At 44.0% G+C, this 21,888-nt stretch overlaps 1 protein-coding gene and 1 pseudogene across 2 annotated transcripts in view; both read right to left on the minus strand.

Annotated features, from left to right (window-relative positions):
- Positions 1-303: 303 nt before the first annotated feature.
- The window catches only part of MCPH1 (microcephalin 1), a 289,635-nt gene continuing 268,050 nt past the window's right edge, over positions 304-21,888 (minus strand). The window contains exons 13-14 of one of the 2 annotated variants that reach the window (XM_088479694.1): positions 12,692-12,929; positions 305-561 (exon numbers count right to left, since the gene is read on the minus strand). In XM_088479694.1, coding sequence (XP_088335820.1) covers positions 506-561; positions 12,692-12,929 — 294 coding nt within the window. In that variant the 3' untranslated portion in view covers positions 305-505. Of the gene's footprint in view, positions 562-12,691; positions 12,930-21,888 lie in introns of both variants that reach the window. The other variant, XM_088479695.1, reaches the window with a different exon arrangement.
- On the minus strand, positions 17,869-17,987 carry LOC148516651 (5S ribosomal RNA; annotated as a pseudogene).

The following is a 21,888-nucleotide window of genomic DNA, read 5'->3' on the forward strand; positions in this document are numbered from 1 at the left end:
AATTCTCTATGTGGATGGCGGTCCCAGAAGTGAAAGCTTCTGCAGTGAATGTATGTTTATTTATAATGCTTATTTATTAATGTTTGGAATATGCTATATGTATCTATTTTATTACTTGCAGACTTGTTCATGTTCTTTTTTATATAAATTGCTACAAAAAAATCTGATGACAGAATTAGTACAATTTTGCACATGAAAGCAGTGCTTGTAGACTTCTATTAGATGGATAGGATCATTCCCTACGGACATATTAACAGCAGAGGAATTCAGCATACAAAATATGGAAACAATCTACCCTATGTATGTATTTTATTAGCAAAAAATATTCAAATAATTTACAAACAGTTGAAAAGTTGTTCATAATCTACAAGTTAAACAATAAAAGCACCATAGGCATACAAATAAAAATTCATTGGATAGCTAGCAATTATTAAACCAGCAGTTTAATTTATTCGCAGTTGTGTTCCAATATTAAGTCCAACAGAGACTGCTGTGAATTGCAATCTCACTGCTCCAAGAGGTAGTCTTCTAGAGGATGCAGCTTGTAATGCGTTATAGAATCTAGAAAAAACATATACAACAGATTCATTCAAAATATAAATCAAGAAAATGGCTTAAAACAATTGTCACTTAAGAATGTTGACATATCTCATGCAATCAGTCTGCAAATACAGTTTCTGTGAATATCGTTTCCAGTTTAGATCAACCTGGCTCAACTGTGACCTATTTGGTCATACTGATAGAGAAGGTAATGATCCCAACCTAGAACTCTCGAAGTTTCTCAGAGGTAGGTGACTCACACATTGTCAAACATACTAGGGTCTTCTGGTGGAATTCTTTAGATGGGTAGGACAGGGAGATCCTAATGCCTTAAATAAAGTGACAACTGTTTCCTGATCAGATGAGCACTGTGGCCATCCAGTCAGTGGTGTTAATGCAGTGGATCTTTCATCTCCTGTCTGTCTTCTACAGGTTTCAGTATGTGTCCCCCGTAGAAGTCATAATAGAACCTGCTGCATTATGTAAATGGTGTGGTGTCAATGAAAAGAAAATACCTGGCCACTGCCGTAGTAGTCTAGGCAATGGATATGGTAAACCGCTAAAGCTACTGGGATAACCCTTTAATGCAATAGCTTTCCTACAGTGCATAGGTACTGGAATCGTAGGAGATGGTATGTTGTGAATGAAAGGGGCGAGGTTGGTTGATAATTTTATGGCAGTGGAAGAGCAAGCAGTGTACACTTAAAAGAGGATGTACAGTGAATAAAAAGTGAAGACTTGTCTAATAGTTGGAACCATGACGATATTTATCATCTTTGTCCAGGGTGCACATTTAGGTATCAGTTCAATTCATACTCTTCATTTTGTATGATTCTGCATACTGTTATTATTGTGTCTCCCCATTTCCTGGCATCTTACTTTTGATTTAATTGTTTTTGTTAAGAGGGGGCTGAGGTTAATGACATTGTTGTGCTGCTGGCTACAGAAGAGTCATCAAACCTGCTCCATCCCTGGGGCTCCAGCACCACGAAGCAGCAATGGAGGTTAAGATATCACTTCATTTGAACTCCTGCAGTGCTTAGGAAGAGTAGGTGACATCATTGTCTATTTAAATACAGATTTGGAGGACAAGTCCCAATTGTCCTCCAAATACGAAGGGGGTCCAATGCATTTTATTTACATCTCTGTAACTTGTTTGTTGATGTATTTAATTATATATACACAGCAGCACTACAGTATATAATTCCTGCCAAATGTTAGTAAAGTATGTGTGTTAGGGGAATGGAAAGCCCCCCCTCCTAGCATGCCAGGAAGATAGTTCTTACATTATTCATCAGAGTAACTGTAAGATAACGCAAGAGTAGTTCATGCATGCCATGTAATAAAACATAATTGCCATAAAAGGTAAATATATAGATATTTCCTGGATGCAGTACAAGGCTGCATTACATTAACTTTATGATATCTGCAAATAAAGAGCACCCAGGGAGATGAACAGTTATATACTCCAACATTCTTCAAGATCATATAACTTGATCAACTGTGCCTCTTTCTTTTATACCTTTTTCTCTATGATCTTTATACTATAAAAATATTTTTTTTTTAAACTCATTGATGTGTTTGGCTCATGTTTTATTACATTTAATATTATGAATTTGTGCACAATACAGTAAGATTGCTGAAAAACTGGAATAAGGATTTATTTCTAAAGCTCAGTACAACTGGGAGAAATAAAATAAGTATTATCGGACAGATGCTGATGAAGTTGACAAGAAGAAACCAGTCAAAAGTAACTGGACAGAGAATTCACATAAGGTATTAGATTTAACTTTGTAGCCCCTCATTTTTTTTTGCAGAGCCTGATTAAGACCCCATGGGGCCCACGGCAAGATAGTTTTTTGGAGCCTCCCTCTTTTGATCCACTGATCACTATACACAGATCACACTAATGTCACACATCTGATACACACTGATCACTATACACAGGTCACACCGAAACCACATATCTGACACACACTGATCACTATCCACAGGCCACACATTTGATACACACTGATCACTATACAAATGTCATACATTTAATACATACTGATCACTGGGCCTGATTCAGCAAGGATCGCAGTTGCTAATACGCACGCAATCGTGCGATTGTTGCATTCTGCGCATACGTATGTGCGAACCTGCAACTGCGATCGGGACTGCGATCACAGAGGCTACGCAGACCCATTGCAGAGTGATTGACAGGAAGTGCCATTTCTGGGTGATGACGGTGGTCGGCCGATTGCAGACGTTCCAGTGCATTTCAACGCCGTTGCATCGGCGTGCATAAATTATCCATTGTGAACAATACGCAGCCTGAGGCCGGATTACTATATACTAGGGATAAGCAGGTTCAGATTTACTCACGTGTTTTGGATAGCCAATAAAAGAAATCTGAACTAATCCGAACATGCGGTAATGTGGCGATAAGAACCGAGTAAATTCGAATATTTAGAGTGCTACTCCATATGCCCATAAATTGAAGTAATCTTTACCAAGATGGTCTCCTTCTGTAATTTCGCACATGCACCACGCCATCTTGTTACCTGTGTATGGCTGGGGCAGCACAGATGGTGTAATGGTTAGCATTACTGCCTCACAGCACTGAGGTCATGGGTTCGATTCCCACTACGGCCCAAACTGTGTGGAGTTTGTATATTCTCCCTTTGCTTGCGTTGCTTTCCTCTGGGTACTCTGGTTTCCTCCCACACTCCAAAGATATACTGGTAGGTTAATTCGCTCCCCACAAAATTGACCATAGTCTGTATGTGTGTGAGCATGTAGTAGGGAATATAGATTATAAGATCCACTGGGGCAGGCACAGATGGGAATGGTAAGATATTCTCTGTTAAGCGCTGCAAAATATGTGTCTGAGCTATATAAATAACTGGTAATAATAATAATAATAAGTGGGACACAGACATCTTCCACTTAGCTCTGTGAGACCCTGCTATATACCTGGAGATACCGGCAGCCACAGCATACAGATACCGTTTTTTCAAGTACCACTACTCACATACAGTCACTGGCTGGTGTCCTCTATGCTCGACACAAGCTCCGCTCCATGCTAAGAGTCTGTAAATGCATAACTTTGAGTACGGCTGTACAAATCACATTACTGATAAACTGGTTAAGTACAGGGCTATTTCGTGACTCAATGGGATCCGCTAGTGTATACTATTACTCTGTCATATCATCGCCAATAGTAAAACATATGTCAACACCAATAATATCACACACCTGATATATACCGATTCATTAGTTGAAGCCAACTGAATATTTTATTGGTGCACGGTCCTGGGTACAAAGATATCCATGGCAGGCATGGAACTAGTACTGGGCATTGGACACTGGGTGGTATGCGGCTGCAGTATTGGCCATCAGGAAATACTTTATTGAAGCTCTGTTGGAATGCTGGGCACCAGATTGTGTTGGGGTGCTGAGAGCCGTGCCAAGCCTGGGGGCGTGGCCTAATCGTTGTAAGGCGCGGCCAAGCCCCATTAGGATTAAAAAATTTTTTTTTGCAGTGCCGCGTAGCGGCGCTGGGGAGAAGGCTGCTGTGAGCACCTCAGCCCGGTGCAAAGCCAGGAAAGGGGTGCGATCAGTGTGATCTCTCCCCCCACAGGCATAGTAGACTGCTACGAATAAATGCAGAGAAAGCAGCGCTAAATAAAAGTAATAAAACTATGTAGAATTTAATATCATGAACTAGACAAAGTAACGATAGCTAGAGATTAAGTAGAAGTCCTTAGGGCAGCAATAGTCCAGCTTTACATATAGTATTTACCGGTTTGTGGTCTAGTCTGAAGGCATTTTTAATTATTATTTATTACCAGTTATTTATATAGCGCACACATTTTCCGCAGCGCTTTACAGGGAATATTTGGCCATTCACATCAGTCCCTGCCCCAGTGGAGCTTACACTCTATATTACCCATCACATGCTCACATACACATACATACTAGGGGTAATTTTGTTAGGAGCCAATTAACCTACCAGTATATTTTTGGAGTGCGGGAGGAAACCGGAGTACCCGGAGGAAACCCACGCAAGCACAGGGAGAATATACAAACTCCACACAGTTAGGGCCATAGTGGGTATCGAACCAACGACCTCAGTGCTGTGAGGCAGTAACGCTAACCATTACACCATCTGTGCTGCCCAATTAGTGATGGTATCAAGGTAAGTAATTCCAACGCAGTAACTGTCGTTACTGGTATTGAACTGCTGAGAGTCTGTTTTGTGCATATGAACTGCCTATACTAGTGCCTACAGGGTTTTACTATTATCCACATCGATGTGTGAATGAGTATATGATTTTATGCATAATGCGCTTATATACTGAAGATCTAGCTATTGTTACTTTTTCTAGTTCATAATATTAAATTCTACATAGTTGTATTACTTTTAATCAGCGCTGCTTTTTTTGCATTTGTTCTCTGAATCGGAGATTTACTACCTCCCTTTAGAAGCTGCTTGGAGAAGCAACACACAGCACCGCCCTTCTTACTATTTATAGGATTTCTACATAGGAGACTGCTGCGGCTGCTCTCAGCAGCCTCCTTCTGCAGCCCAGCACACAGCAGCACGGACCCCACTGGGCCCCTCCAGCAAGCCCGGGCAATTAGTATCCACTCCCCCCCTCTCGGTGCCCCTGGGTGGGCATGAGAGTGTGATGATGGACACAGGTCTTTGTATATGAGTAAGGGACTATGGTCAGGGCCATCTTAATGTATAAGCACACTGGGCAGCTGCCCAAGGCCTCACAATTCTAGAGGCCTTCGAGCAGGGGCGGGCTGGGCCGGGAGGGGGCATCTATATGAAGCGTGCAACTGCTTGCTCCGTGCATAGGGCCGCTGGCTGAGAGGCAGGCAGAGAATGTTGCTCCCCAGCAGCTAGGTTTGTGAGTTACGCAAATCAGAGCAGCAAGGCAGCATTCTCTACCTGCCTCCCAGCCTGCAGCCACAGAGAAGGATTAATCACAGCTGCACTGCAAGCTGGAGAAGAGAAGAGGGATGTAGAGTCCATAATCCTCACTTTACAATATGTTTTTTTTATTTTTAAACATTGATTTTGTTGAAAGTACCAATAAATCTAAAGGTTTAATTTTAATCATACTTGCCGACATTCAGCTCCCTCCTTCCGGGAGGGAGCTGAATGCCTGCATAGTACGGGGGCGTGGCCGGACACTTATGATGAATTGGGGCGGAGCCGCATGATCGAGTCATCGTGGCCCCGCCGTCTCTTCACAATGCCATCATTAAAGGTATTGTGAAGCAGTGAGCGGGGCCGTGATGACGCGATTCAGCACATATCGCGTCATCGCCCTCCACCGCTGTGGGGATTTCTATTAGTGGATGGGGGGGTCGGGAGCGGCACCCGATATTCGGGAGGCTCCCGACCAAATCGGGAGGGTAGGCAAGCCTGATTTTAATAAGTGTACATTTTTATTCTGGTGAATGAGTGGGTCGGGCCCCAGTGCACTGCTTTGCTCAATGCCTACAATTCTGTTAAGACGGCCTTGACTATGTTACCATGCATCCAAAATCAGCACTTTTCTGCCATATCATGTCCTATAGCCATCCTCTTCATACAAAAGTTGGACAGCACTGTCCTAACACAATCGGGAGACCATTCCCCCCAAAATACAGACATTGCTGGCCTCAGTCTAAAAAAGTAAAAATAAATAAATCATCATAATTCAGGCAGCTGGCAAGCCCCTTAGGCCCAAGGCAGCGGCCTATATCGCCTAGCAGGTAATCAGTACCTGGGTATGCACAGTCCCCACTCATCTCTGTAGATTTAGATCATCAAAGCTTCACTTTACAATAATAATATAAATAATGTACCAGTAATTAAAATATAGTCTATTTCTCCTGGCAGGCATGCACCGCTAATAAAGAAATATATTGAGAACAATCAACTCTGCTGTCCTTAGTTTGGGTCTTAAAACATACAAACATATATAGCTTTTTAAAGCCAGTATGTCACTAGTTCTTATGTTATTTTCCATCAGGACCATGTTCTCCCAAGGGAATACTGCATGCTATGCTTACTCCCAGGTGGCTTTCCCTAGATATAACAACTCGCCTGCTGTGCGGGCTAGAGAGAGATTCCTGGGACAGAACAAAGTGCATAAACAGTATAAGCAAATATGTTACCAGTTATAAAACCAATACCATTTCTTATCAGGAAATGCATAATAATATTGTGACACCGGACTGTTAAGTGTTACTGCACTGTAATATTGGAAAGCCTACAAGGACTGTACTTCTAGGTTCATATTTAAGTCATAAATCTCAGTTTAAATTCAAAAATAGAAACACCTCATGCCTTTTTATTGCTCTGGGATATGACAAAGCAACTCTCTGGATTCTGATTGATGAGAAAAAGACATGGGTAAATAAAGCCAGAACTCAGGGTCCCATTTAATAATAACGATGCATAACCCCTTTAGCACTCGCTACAGGGGTTATGTCATCCTTTTTCTAACATAACCGCTGTTTGTGACTGCATCGCGCTCGCCATCTTTAGATGGTGAGAGCGATGTGATGGGGACATGGCAGTGAAGCCTTCCAGGCACTGCTGGGTCCCCATGGGTTAATGAGTCATGCACATGCACAGACTGACCATCACCCATGCACATAACAGAGTAGCCCATCACTTGCAGCGATAGGCTGCCAGCAGGTGAGTGGACGATGTCACTGGACCTTGGCGGATGGGTAAGTAATGATGAATACCAGTGGCATATTCATTAATATCACTACGATACTAAACAAAATATTCAGCTGGTATTCAGGATCGTTGTTAAATAGGGCCCAGTGTTCGCTTAATGTCCCTACACATATCTGAGGGAAAGCCAAAACATATGTTCCGGGAGGAGTAGGCAAAAGAAACAAGGAGACATGACGCCATTCAGAGATCGCTTCGCTCAGCTATATAAATAACATTTGTGCGCAGTCCTCATTAAAACCTAAGGGGGCTGCAAAAACAAATTAAAAGGCAGAGAAATCAGTGACTTCTCTGCACTTTTGTTCATAATAAATATAGAAAAATTATATTTCTCTATATTTTAGGCATTCTCCAGCTAAAACCCTGTTTTTAAATTGAAGAAATAGATCCCTAAGTTTGTGATCAGATTCACAATTTCAAATTAACTGATTGTATATAAATAAATACATTATTGCAATGAATAGAGGTTTTTAGCATAATCTTGGCCAAGGTTATGGGCCTACCCACCGCATCCGGGTAACCTCTGTCGGGTAGGTCCCTAACATACTAGGATTCAAATCCAGAGCGCAGGACACCCCCAAACTGGCCCAGCTAAGCCGCCCCAGGGCACCACCATACTAAGAAAAGTGCAGTGTAAAAGAGATAGTTAAGAGCAGCCAGGCTGCATATAAAGAATGAAAATAAAAAGTGAAGTACATTTATAATAAAAAAACAGTGAAGGGTTAAAATGTGTCATAAAGGAAAAATGTGTTATAATGCGGTGCCCTGAAACAGATCAGCCAAAGCAATCCAGGGGGACCCACGCCCCAAAAATGAACCGAAGCTGCACTACACAGTGTAAATATTTGCAGGACTTACCTATATTGTGCCTCTGACTGCTGTGCATATTACAATGCCAGACTCCATGCTCTAACCAATGTAATAAGGGTGCTAGCCTTATTACAAAAGTTTGTAAGGGCACATAGGTGCCCTTACAAAGTTTTGCTCTTGGGCCTTTAAATACCTAGTTACACCCCTGCAACCATTGATAAACCCCCCTCTCTTTATAATCTTTTAGTCAGATTTAAACATGGAAATAATTGCTTTGTATCAACTGACACATCAGACTTCAGTACCCCAAAACCTGTTTGTTCACATGCAGAAATTTCTGTCTAAACTTTCATTGTGAGAGCTCAACTGTTCTTTTACCAGTAATATCAAATCAAAGGAGCATTGGTTGAGGATTTGACACCACTGCTTAGAGAAATCACAATTCCCCCTGGGTCGGTACACTTTAAAGCATCTGGGGCCGCGCTTGTTTGCCTGGCCTGTGTCAGCTCGCAGCAGGCTGTTGCCTTGTCTGACTCAGCTTTTCAGTGTTTGGCCCTGGTAGTTTACAACATCTTCAGATAGTGCCAACTGCTTTAAGCTTACAGAGGCTTACAAGCAGGAGAGAGATCTTCTAATCTCTCTCCTGCAGCCTCTGGCCTGCGGCAGGAACTGACATGGAGCATGTGCAGTGTCAGCTTCCACGGGAGAAAGCTTTCACAAATGTGAAAGATCTCTACAAAATGCCGGGAATATAACTAGGAGGGACAGCGGTTACTGCAACCACTGGCCCTGCGAGTATCCCTTAGTTCATAGTGGGGATATTTTCTTTTTTTGCATGTCAAGAGTGACAACTGTTTATCTCTGTGTATCAGCCATTATTGCGTTATGTGTATACAGTGTATATATATATGTAGGAAAAGTGGTGGTATGGCATTCCGCTGTATACTGGCCCACTGTGAGCACTGGCTCAAGAAGATTGGCTACCACCCATTAATGAAAGATGATGTAGGATTGTTTGGATTATTTCATTATGGAAAGTTATATATTCAACACACACACACACACACACACACACACACACACACACACACACACACACACACACACACACACACACACACACACACACACACACACTTGGGTTTTTCTTACTAATTAGAATCTGGAGCACCATACTTTATGTTTAGTAACACGTTTAAAAAACATACTGGTTTTTTAAAGTGAATGTTGTGCAAATGAGTGCACACACATGGTAAGAAAAGTACATTGTAAAGGTCATCTCGGTAGGACCTGATCTGACGGTTTTAGGATTGTACCATCTGCTATATAATGAAAAATAATAGTAGCAGTTGCTTCTTATGCTGTGTACACACTGACATATACTGTATATTGGCCGATCAATTGGTCGGCCAATATATCTGCTGCCCGTCGGCCAGTCAGTACCTGCGATATGTCGGTGAATGTCGTCGTTCACCGACATATCACATTGGCTGTGCTGCACAGCCGATGGACAGATATGTCTGCAGACATATCAGTCCACCGGCAGGTGTGTATGGGCGGTCTGCAGACACGCACACACAGGCCTCTGCCAGGCCTCTACTGCAAATTTCTTCAGTTCCTGCTTGTTCTTGGGGCATTTTCCCTTCAGTTTTGTCTTCATCAAGTGAAATGCATGCTCAATCGGATTCAGGTCAGGGGATTGACTTGGCCTTTGCATAACATTCCACTTTTTAGCCTTAAAAAACTCTTTGGTTGCTTTTGCAGTATGCTTCGGGTCATTGTCCATCTGCACTGTGAAGCGCCGTCCAATGAGTTCTGAAGCATTTGACTGAATATGAGCATATAATATTGCCCGAAACACTTCAGAATTCATTCTGCTGCTTTTGTCAGCAGTCACATCATCAATAAATACAAGGGAACCAGTTCCATTGGCAGCCATACATGCCCACGCTATGACACTACCACCACCATGCTTCACTGATGAGGTGGTATGTTTTGGATCATGAGCAGTTCCTTTCCTTCTCCATACTCTTCTCTTCCCATCACTCTGGTACAAGTTGATCTTTGTCTCATCTGTCCATAGGATGTTGTTCCAGAACTGTAATGGCTTTTTTAGATGTTGTTTGGCAAACTCTAATCTGGTCTTCCTGTTTTTGTGGCTCACCAATGGTTTACATCTTGTGGTGAACCCTCTATATTCACTCTTGTGAAGTCTTCTCTTGATTGTTGACTTTGACACATATACACCTACCTCCTGGAGAGTGTTCTTGATTTGGCCAACTGTTGTGAAGGGGTTTTTCTTCACCAGGGAAATAATTCTTCTGTCATCCACCACAGTTGTTTTCCGTGGTCTTCCGGGTCTTTTGGTCTTGCTGAGCTCTCCGGTGCGTTCTTTCTTTTTAAGAATATTCCAAACAGTTGATTTGGCCACACCTAATGTTTTTGCTATCTCTCTGATGGGTTTGTTTTGATTTTTCAGCCTAATGATGGCTTGCTTCACTGATAGTGACAGCTCTTTGGATCTCATATTGAGAGTCGACATCAACTGATTCCAAATGCAAATGTCACACCTAGAATCAACTCCAGGACTTTTACCTGCTTAATTGATAATGAAATAAAGAGGGAATAGCCCACACCTGTCCATGAAATAACTTTTGAGTTGATAGTCCCATTACTTTTGGCCCCTTAAAAAGTGGGAGGCACATATAGAAACCGTTGTAATTCCTACACCGTTCACCTTATTTGCATGTAATTACCCCCAAATTAAATTTGAAAGTCTGTAGTTAAAGCACATCTTGTTTGTTTCACTTCAAAGCCATTGTGGTGGTGAAAAGAGGCCAAAATATGAAAATTCTGTCAATGTCCCAATATTTATGCACCTGACTATCTGTATAGTGTGTACCCACCTTTACAGCAACTTTAGAAGGAAGTGGTGAGCCTGCAGTGTTTGTCACTGAGCACAACAATTATTTTTCTCCCCAGAGCCAGCTCTAAGCATAGGCAAATTCCTTGGGGCATCTTGAAAATCCTAGTGGAAACTGGGCAGACTGGACATATAAGCTCTGCTGAGCCAGCTCCAGATTTCATAAGTCCCAGCTGACAGTGGCTGTCCTCCGATGGGATGTACAGACTTTCTGCACTCCTGCGCCATTGCCTGTCATATTATATGACAGCCAGCAGAGCATAAGTAGTAGAAAGCCTGTACAGCCCAGTGCCAATCATACAGCTCCTGCAGCTTTCATCAGTGTGACGCTGGCATGACCTAAAGTCACGTCAGTGTCATTCATAGTAGAGAGTGCGCTGCAGAGGAGAGAAGCAGAGGGAAGACAGCAAAGGTAAGTAAATTGCTGTAGACACATGAGGAGAGATTTGATGGCTGGAGACATACAAGGGGAGAGATTTTATATTTGATGGCTAGAGACACAAGGGGGAGAAATTGGATGGCTTAAAGATACAAGGGGGAGAGATTTGATGGCTGGAGACACTGACACCCTCTGTCTCCCCAATCACTCACTGCCATGAGGCCATGCCCTTCTTGGGTCCACATTGGGAAGGGGGTCCATATGCCAGAATCTTGCCTAGCGCATCAAATTGGTCAGGGCCGGCTCTGTTCCTCCCTGGGTTTATGCCTTTCTCAATAGGATTGTGGGTCTCCAGATAAAACAATTTATACTCACTGTAATAATCAAACATCTCAGATTATCATTTCCACCCTTCTCAGACAACTCTAGTGCCAAGCTTGTTAATGACCTCTGTAAGCAAGTTTAATACCCCAGGATTTCTCTTCTAATTTTATTTTGCAGATGACCTTAACATGCCATTAATTCTTTGAAATCATCACTCCACTAGTACTTGTAATGCTGTGATGGCTTTAGTCTACCATGTGCCAGATTCTCATTATGTTACAATTCCCATCTATTTATTTTAAGTAAAGTTTGGGAGAAAAGTCATTTTTCAGTCACCTTATTTGACTGTCTATATGTATACATGTACACACCTCCCCACAGAGCACAAATCACATTACTGTCTTTTAAAAATAATTGTATTATTGTGGCATAAGATACTGTACTAGGTGGTTAAATTTCCTGTTATATCATTAATACCATTTTGACCACAAATTGTCTATTCATCATCACCAAGGGGTCTATTTACTAAGCTGTGTTAGGAGATAAAGTGAACGGAGGTAACGTACCAACCAATCAGATCCTAACTGACATCTCACAGGCTGTGTTTGAAAAATGACAGGAGCTGATTGGCTGGTACCTTATCTTCATTCACTTTATCTCCAATACAGCTTAGTAAATAGACCCCCAAGTCTTAAAAGCAAATTATCTTCCCCACAAATTATTATTATAACTTATATAATAATGTCAACCCATTATAAAGAATTAAACATCAAGCAGTAAAGAGTTAGTTAGTCTGGCTTTTATATTTTAGTTTTTTTGTTAGCAAGCGCTTCCATTTTATATTTATATTATATATATGATCTTTTATGCCTGGGGAGCGCTGGATATTATTTAGATTTTTAGTTTTGTGTTTTCTTTTTTGGGGGTGGGGGGTTCAACCATTTCATATTTTAATAGGTCTCACAACATATTTTAATCTTACCGAGCAGCCATTTTTCTGAGACACACTGAATATCTGGGGGCTTTTTTCCAGTGAACCACCCTATACAGATCTTAGCTTGGCGCAGGGTCTTGCACACCTTTCCTCCACACAGCTGAACCATTTCACAGAGGCTGGGATAAGGAGGCTGACTGCTTGGAGATATGAACAAAACCGGGACTGTGGAGAGTAAATCCTGCTGATATTCTCCTGCTGATAGATGGCGTTGCAATCTGCAAATCTGTTGTAGGAAAAACAAAACAATTCAAATACAGTATGACATCTAGCTACTACAGTGTTTCAGTACAGACAAAAAGTATTCTGTCACATTACTGCAAACCGTATGTAGTAATAAAGTAAAAATCTAGAAATACATTTTATTTAAATAGTTTGATTTCACATTATTACAGTTTCCTATATAGCGCAGCATATTCCGTTGCTCTTTACAAATGGAAATAACATTAAGAGAACCAAACTGGGTAGTAACAGATCAACATAAAGATAATAGGGCCCTGCCCACAAGCTTGCAATCTAAAGGGAAACAAGTGATACATAAGGATAGGTGCTACATATTGCAAATTGGTCCAGCCAGATTGCAGAGGTTATTGGTGGGCTGTATGATTTAGTCACACAGGAAAGTTGACCTAGGGTCAGGAGGATGTGAAATTGAAGAAAATATGTGAGAGTATGTGTAGACTGTAAGAAGGGATGTAATTAGATAGCTTCCCTATGAAGGTTATGTGGACAGTTATGGAATCTGATAAGCTTGTCTGAAGAAGTGAGTTTTAAGGGAACGCTTGAATGTTTGGAGACTAGTGGAAAGTCTTATTGTGCGTGGGAGGGCAATCCACAGGGTGGGTGCAGCACCAAAAAAGTCCTGTAACCGTGAATGGATGAGAGACGCAGACCAGAGATGTCGGGTTGGAAGATATTTTGAGATAAGTGAAGAGATGTATGTTGTTGTGGTTTGGTTAATAGCTTTATGTGTGAGTGTAAGTATTTTATATTGAATATGGTAGATGACCTGTAACCAATGAAGGGACTGACAGAGTGGATCAGTAGATGAACGTTTGGCAAGGTAGATCAACCTTGCAGCTGCATTCATTATGGATTGTAGTGGTGAGAGCCTGTTTTTGGGAGGACCAGTAAGGAGACTATTGCAATACTCAATGGGGGAAATAATGAGTGCATGGATTCGAGTTTTTGCAGTGTCTTGTGTAAGATGAGGTCAAATTTTAGCTATGTTTTTTAGATGTATGTAACATGAATTTGAGACAGATTGAATGTGGGGAACAAAGAACAGTCCAGAGTCAAGGATGACACCTAGGCAGCGAGCTTGTGGGGTGGTGTTGATTGTTGAGTTGTCAACAGTGATAGAGATATCAGGTTGGTACCTGCATGCCCTTGTCTCCCCCATTCTTAAAAAACCTACCCCTTGATCCTAACCTTCTTTCTAACTACCGACCCATCTCTCTCCTCCCTTTTGCCTCCAAACTCCTTGAGTGGATTGTCTACAAACACTCCTTACCACTTTTCTTTCCTCCCACTCCCTCCTTGATCCTTTTCAGTCCAGCTTCCGTTCTCTCCACTCCACTGAAACTGCCCTCACAAAAGTCAGCAACGACCTCCTTGCTGCCAAATCCAAGGGCCACTACTCTCTTCTCATTCTCCTTGATCTCTCTGCTGCTTTTGACACTGTGGACCACCCTCTCCTGCTGCATATCCTTCACTCCCTTGGTCTACGTGACACTGCTCTCTCCTGGCTGTCATCCTACCTCTCTGACCGATCTTTCTCAGTTTCCTCTCATGACTCATCTTCCCACCCACAGCCTCTTACAGTAGGTGTTCCTCAAGGTTCTGTTCTTGGACCTCTTCTATTTTCCCTCTATACTTCCTCTCTAGGTGAACTCATCAGCTCTTTTGACCTCCATTATCATCTCTATGCTGATGATACTCAAATCTACATTTCCTCCCCTGATCTCTCCCCCTCTCTTCTGACTCGTACAGTATCTCCAACTGTCTCTCTGCCATCTCTTCCTGGATGTCCCAGCAATTTCTTAAACTTAATATGTCTAAGACAGAGCTGATCGTCTTCCCACCCTCCCACATAACCTCACTTCCCACTATTTCTTTATCAATTGATGGTATAAGTATCTCATCTAGCCCCAAAGTGCACTGTCTTGGAGTTATCCTGGACTCATCCCTCTCCTTCAAACCACCTATCCACAACCTTTCACAGTCCTGTCGTTTCCATCTCAAAAATATTTCTAAGATCAGACCCTATCTCACCCAGGATGCTACAAAAAATAAGAGTTATGGTATAACATACCTTCGTTAACTCTATTTCTTTGAGGTCCATGGGGTCCACAGCCATTACGTTGGGGTATGAATCCTGGTCACCAAACAGTTAATACAAACGAGCTCTCTGCTCCCCGGATGCACCGGGGTTCCTCCACATATACCCCACCCCCTGCCTCAGGTAGCCAGTTCGTTACCAAGCTCAAGCAGGCGGAGACAAACAAAGGGTAAGAAAGAAGAAACCCATAACTCATGAGTCCAGACTCTCAAGAGGAGAAACTACGGAAACCTCCCCCAGAACTAGGGGTGCGTCTGGGTGGGTGTCCTGTGGACCCCATGGACCTCAAAGAAAAAAAAGAGTTAACAAAGGTATGTTATACCAGAACTCTTATTTTCTTCTTCGGGATCCATGGGGTCCACAGCCATTACGTTGGGGATATCCCAAAGCACTAAACCTACGGGCGGGGACACTCCTGACTCTCAGAAGAGAGGAGAACCCTATGCCCGAAGGCGGCATCCTGAGAGGAAAAAATGTCAAAGGCATAACAATTGACAAAGGGGTGGACGGAAGACCATGTGGCTGCCCTGCAGAACTATTCAGAAGAGGCACCCCAGCAAGCCGCCCACGAAGGCCCCACTGACCGTGTGGATGTACCTTTACTGAGTCTGGCACCACCAGACTAGTCTGACCTGAGAAATCGTCATATGAATCCATCTGACCAGCGTCCGCTTATTGGCTGGCCAGCCTTATGACTGTCATACAGTGCAAAAAGGAAACCTACTTCCTCATGCTGTTGGCGCGATCCACATAATTATGTAGTGCACGGCCAACATCCAAGGAAGCCTCACCTACCGAGAGGCTTGTAGTCTGAAAGCTGGGACCACAATCTCTACATTCATAATATAGAACCAGAATACCACTCTTGGAAGGTATTTCGCTCTAGTATGAAGTACCGCTCTCTCCCGATGACTTATTAAAACGGGAAAGCGGGAAGAAAGTGCTGCTAGATCAGAGACCCTCCAGTCTGACGAAAAGAACATACTCGAGAAACTTAACCCCCTAGGGCCACATTTTCTCAGTTCACCCCGTAGAGAACATACAAAGTTTTAATAACTGCAGCCCGAAGTAAGTTTCTTATCCTCTGAATTACAGAACATCCTTTCTTCAAGGCGGAGGTCTGAAGAACCATGCCGTACAAGATGGACGAGTCAGGTCTAGATACAGGAAGGGATCCTGTATTAACAGGTGTGACCTTAGCAGAAGAGGCCACATAATGTCTATGAAGTGACTCTGCAGGTTGGCGAACCAGCAGCGTCTGGGTCAAGCAGGGGTCATCAGTATTACCGTTAACCCTTATAGGGAGGGATAGCGGGTGAAGCAAATACGCTGGCTTGAAGTTCTACTCTACTGCCAGAGCATCCACAAACACTGTGCCCGTACCTGGGAGACCCTGTGCCTGTGACTCAAGGCCATGAGGTCTACCTCTAGAAGACCCATCCATCCACAAGGCTCTGAAATACCTGTGGATGAAGAGCCCACACTCTCTGGCGCGTATATCCTGCTGGCCTAGGAAGTCCACTTCCAAATTAAGGACTCCTGGTCTGAACACAACCGATCTCGCTGGAAAATGATATTCTGCCCCCTGATGGATGAGGCAGTCTACTGCGGTGGTGTTGATAGATTGCAACTAGACCGGCCTGCCCCTTTAGTAGTTCCTGAGCTTGAAAAGCGCTCCTGAATACTACCCTTAGTTCCAGGACGTTTTACGGAGAGACTGCTTTCTGTTGTCCTCCATTTTCCTTGAAACGTGTGTCGACCTGTCACTGCTTCCCACCCGCGGAGGCTGGTATTATCCAGGTCCAGAACGGGCGACCCTTGTTGTGACAAACGTCTTTAACGGATAGTCGCTCTTCTGGCGAGAGACAGATCATCTGTGCTTTTATTTGGAACCCCGGCCATACCCTGACCGGGCAATTAACATCTCCTGACAGAGAAAGACTGCCCTGAAAACCGGCTTCAAATCTCGTATCAGTGGAACATTTAAAGGTGAATGCCAATGGTACTGGAAAGGGATATAAGGCCTCAACCTTTCTGGTAATATGGATTTTTCTGCCCGGAGAAACTCCATTCTACGTTCCCTACAACCCCTGGTATCTCAGGTGGTCTTCCATCCAAGAACTAACTGGGCTCAAAGCTGCCTAGCTATCAAGATCAGACCATCTTGGGCATGACCAGTATGGTCTGGCTGTAGTCAGATTCGGGAGGCTTTCACAACTTTCTGGCATTAGAACACTGGAGCCTCTCCTTATACTGGCTCCACAAGCCTAGCTTTGGTCCCTCTGATCAGGGAGGAGACTTACTGTTGGAAGACGGTCTTCCTCTCCTGAGAGTGACTCCTGGGAGGAGACCTGTGTGTCCCTAAACACCCGAAGATGTACCAGAATCTGAGGGCTGGACAGAGCGTGAGACCGACCGCCTTCTGATTCTTTTGGCTGTACTAGCCTAGCTGCTTGCCATAATTGCTGGAAAGCTGCTAAGGACGAAGTAACTTTGACCCGAGTGAGCACACATGTACCTCCAGGACAGATGCCCAGGAAGCCTAAACATGGTAGGTTGCAGCTGCTGAAGATACCTTAATATCAGGGTTGGCGCAGGAGTCGCCAACCTGCGCTATGATCTGGTAGATTTGACTGTGGTGACTCTTTAGAACAGTGACCACCACAACCCATTTATATTAAGTCCAGTGAGGACACCCCCATCGCCCCTCTCTGTGGTCTGGCCCGCGTAAGGGGCCGACGCCATCTGGTCTTTGGCTGCAAAGACCTAGCAGCCTGTAGTAATTGTTGAATGGCTACTAAAGATGATGCCCTGCCTCAACCACTGCCTACAGCACCTGATATTCCCATGTGGTCTCCCATCAAAGTACTAACCAGGACCAACACGCCATAGCTTCCAAAGTCAGAGGAGATTGGGCATGTCCAGTGTGGTATGGCTGTAGGTAAAATGTCCATTCATGATGGAAATAGAGAGCATAATCATAGGGGCTGCTGCTACAGATCACACATGAGACCAACTTACCTTTTCATTGGACATACAAGGTTTATCCAATGTCTAGTATTAATGTGACCATCATTTTACATCCAATGTACCCACGTATCTCTGTAGCGGGTTGCATGAGGAGAAACAGTAGTGATAGACTTATGCTGACAAGGCAGCATAATACAGCAGATTTCATAAGTCACATGTAATGCACGTGATACATATATATATATATATATATATATATATATATATACACACACACATACACGCATTTGCAAGTAACCCACAACAAGCGTCAGTTTACAGAAAACCTACATGTGAAGCACTCTCTAACCCCAAACTGCAGTTTAGGGGTTTCAGCAAAGTTAAATTTTGAACAGTAGCACATTCATGCCTAACTGACCAGTTTTGCAAAATCTACCTGTAGATTTGCATCAATCGGTACTGAATCCAAGCAACAAAAGCTGGTAGGCTTCCAATGTTATGCACTTTCCTGGGAACAAGGCATACTCAGGGATAGACAACCCCCCCCCCCAATCAGTACTTAACTCAGCTGAGTTTTCCTAATTAGGAGAGAGGGGGGATGGGCAACCCAGCCCTACCAGTATATGTGAATTACAATTTAGCCCATATAGCCTACAGCTGGGGCCAATGTAATGTGCTCATCTTCACACATAGTCTTTTCAGAAACAAAGGCAGCATAACTCAGCAAAACTTAACGCATTTAAGCAGTATATTTGCCATAGGCTCTTAATCAAAAAAGCACACCAGCTTAATAGGATATTTGAGCCTGTTCAACCTGCCACTAAGCAAGGTATTTTGGTCCATAATCTGGGAAAAGGAAACCCAAGGGAGTTCCTATCCAGAAGCTGGGAGGTTTGTCTACTTGACACAGTAACCACATAATCAGATTGTATGAAATCCTGTGGGGAAACCCCCCCAGCACAGGGACCTTAGCCATCTGTCCTTCAGACTCTGAGACATAATAATGACAAGTTCTGAGTACACATGCGATTTTGTTTCACCCTGACTACACCCCGTAGGAAAGAGTTAAGGGAAAAGACAGTGATAATTTACAGGAGTCACAGTTCTTTTACATAAGAAACAGTATCCATAAAACAACAATCACATGTCATGCATAAACACTCTGCGAGTCATATGCATATAAGCTCTCACTACCACCATCAGCCTACGCTTAGGTATGATAGAGCCCTGTGAAAACCTGAACCAGCAGTAGGAAAGGTATGCAGGGAGACTGCCCAGCGTCCTGAAGGAGCAGCATTCAGAGAGCAACTGACATACACTCTGGCTGCCCTATGGAGGCTGGGAGTGGCAACCCACCATCGCTGTGCCAGAGGACTGAACTAGTGTGTGGATTGGGGAAGGGGCCGCCGGGGAAGCGCACCCTCCCTATGCTGCTTGGACCCCCTATCCCGGCGGTCTAGTGTAGGAAACAAGCTGTATGCCTCCCGACTGCAGCTTAACCTGTAAGAAAAGGTTAAGGGGAAAGACAGTGATAGTTTACAGGAGTCACGGTTCTTTTTACATAAGAAACAGTATTCACAAAACAATATTCACATGTCATGCATAAACACTCTGCGAGTCATATGCATATAAACTCTCACTACCACAATCAGCCTAGGCTTAGGTAGGATAGAGCCCTGTAAAATCCTAATCCAGCAGTAGGCAAGGTATACAGAGAGACTGCCCAGTGTCCTGTAGGAGCAGCGTTCAGAGAGCAACTGACATACACTCTGGCTGCCCTATATAGAGGATGGGAGGAGCAATCCACAATCACTGCGCCAGAGGACTGAACTAGCGTGTGGATTGGTGGAGGGGCCGCCGGGGAAGCGTACCTCCCCTATGCTGCTTGGACCTGCCCGGTAAACTGACCTGGCCGCCGCCACAAGCCCCGGCTGGTCAGGAACATCATATCCCGGCGGTCTAGGCTAGGAGACAAGCCGTATGTCTCCTGACTGCAGCGCGCCTCCGGCTAGTCTCACCGCCGGAGGCCGGACCGCCACGTGGTCTCAGCGTCAGCGGCCGCCGCAACCACCTGCTTACCTGCCATCCCCTTGATCCGGTTGCAGTCCAGGGCCTGAGAGCCCCTGCCGAATCCGCAGCCATGGACCTGCCAAGGCTAGCGGTGCGGCGCCGGAGGAGGTAGTTGCAGCGCGTGGCCGATGTGCCTCCAATCAGGCTCGAGGCTGCTTCCAGGACAGCTCAGACCACCCGCTGAGATAGAGAGTAAAACTCTCTTTTTTTTGTGTTACTCCTCTGCAGGACTGCTCCAGCTGTCCCACTGTCTATGTGGTGAACACACCAAACAGGAAGAACTGGCTACCTGAGGCAGGGGGTGGGATATATGTGGAGGAACCCCGGTGCATCCTGGGAGCAGAGAGCTCGTTTGTGTTAACTGTTTGGTGACCAGGATTCATACCCCAACATAATGGCTATGGACCCCGAAGAAGAAACCCTCATACACTCACTGGCCATCTCCAGATTGGACTACTGTAACCTCCTCCTATCTGGCCTCCCCAAATCCCATCTCTCTCCTCTCCAGTCTATCCTTAATGCTGCTGCACGGTGTATCTTCCTCTCCAAATGCTCTACATCTGCCTCCCCTCTCCTACAAGCCCTCCACTGGCTCCCCTTCCCTTTTAGAACCCAATTTAAGGTTCTCACGCTCACTTACAAAGCCCTCACCCAATCTTCCCCCATATACATCTCTGATCTCATCTCCCTTCACTCTCCTCTCCGCTCTCTTCGTTCAACTAATGCACGCCGCCTTTCATGCCAGCTGATTACTTCCTCCCACTCCCGCCTCCAAGATTTTGCCCACACTGCTCCCCACCTCTGGAACTCTCTCCCACTCCCCATCAGACTCTCCACCTCTTTGCAATCCTTCAAACGGGTTCTCAAGACCCATTATTTCATCAAAGCCTTCCAGCTGTCATTCTAACTCCCTGATACATACACCTTCCTCCCCATCTGTGTCACCCCTGTTTGTCTTCCCCTCCCCTTTTAGAATGTAAGCTCTTATGAGCAGGGCCCTCTAACCTCTTGTACTTCTCCCTTCTTTAGTTTCATCTACTTCTTACTCACCACTAGGGCACCTAACACTTGGCTGCTTATGTTCTGTTGCTTATCTGGGTGTTATGATCACTAATGTAGCAATATATATTATCCATGTCCTGGTCCTGTATTGTATTGTTCTGTAAGTCGCTTGTCTACAACTTGTTTATGTGCTTTGTAAGGCGCTGCGGAACATTTGTGGCACCATATAAATAAATGATAATAATAATAATAATAATAATAATAATAATAATAATAATAATAATACTATTGGCTAGATGCCATCCAAGATGAAATGGCAGAGAGACATTCAGTGACATGGACCAGCACAGATGGTGACAAATCTGGGGAAGATAGGTAGATTTGAGTATCGTCCACGTACAGATGATACTGAAAACCATAAGAGCTGATTAGCTTGCCAAGAGAGGTGGTATAGACTGAGAAAAGCAGAGGACCTAAGACTGAGCCTTGCTGTGAAAAGAGCGATTAGGATGAGAATCAAGAAAGGGCTGTGTCTTGAAGACCTAGGGATTGTAGTGTTTGTATGAGAAGAGAGTGGTCAACAGTGTCAAAGGCAGCAGAGAGATCTAGAAGAATTAGAAGTGAGTAATGGCCTTTTGCCTTGGTAGTGACCAGATCATTTACTACCTTAGTCAGTGCTGTCTCTGTGGAGTTTTGGGAATGAAAGAATGACTAAGTGATTCAATAAGTTGTGCGAGTTAAAAAAGTGAGTGAGGCGAGTGTAGGCAAGCCTCTTCAGTAGCTTGGAGGGGCATGGGAGCTG

Source organism: Taudactylus pleione, unplaced genomic scaffold (genome assembly GCF_031769625.1).
Source record: "Taudactylus pleione unplaced genomic scaffold, aTauple2 ptg000244l, whole genome shotgun sequence".
Classification (NCBI taxonomy): Eukaryota; Metazoa; Chordata; class Amphibia; order Anura; family Myobatrachidae; genus Taudactylus; species Taudactylus pleione.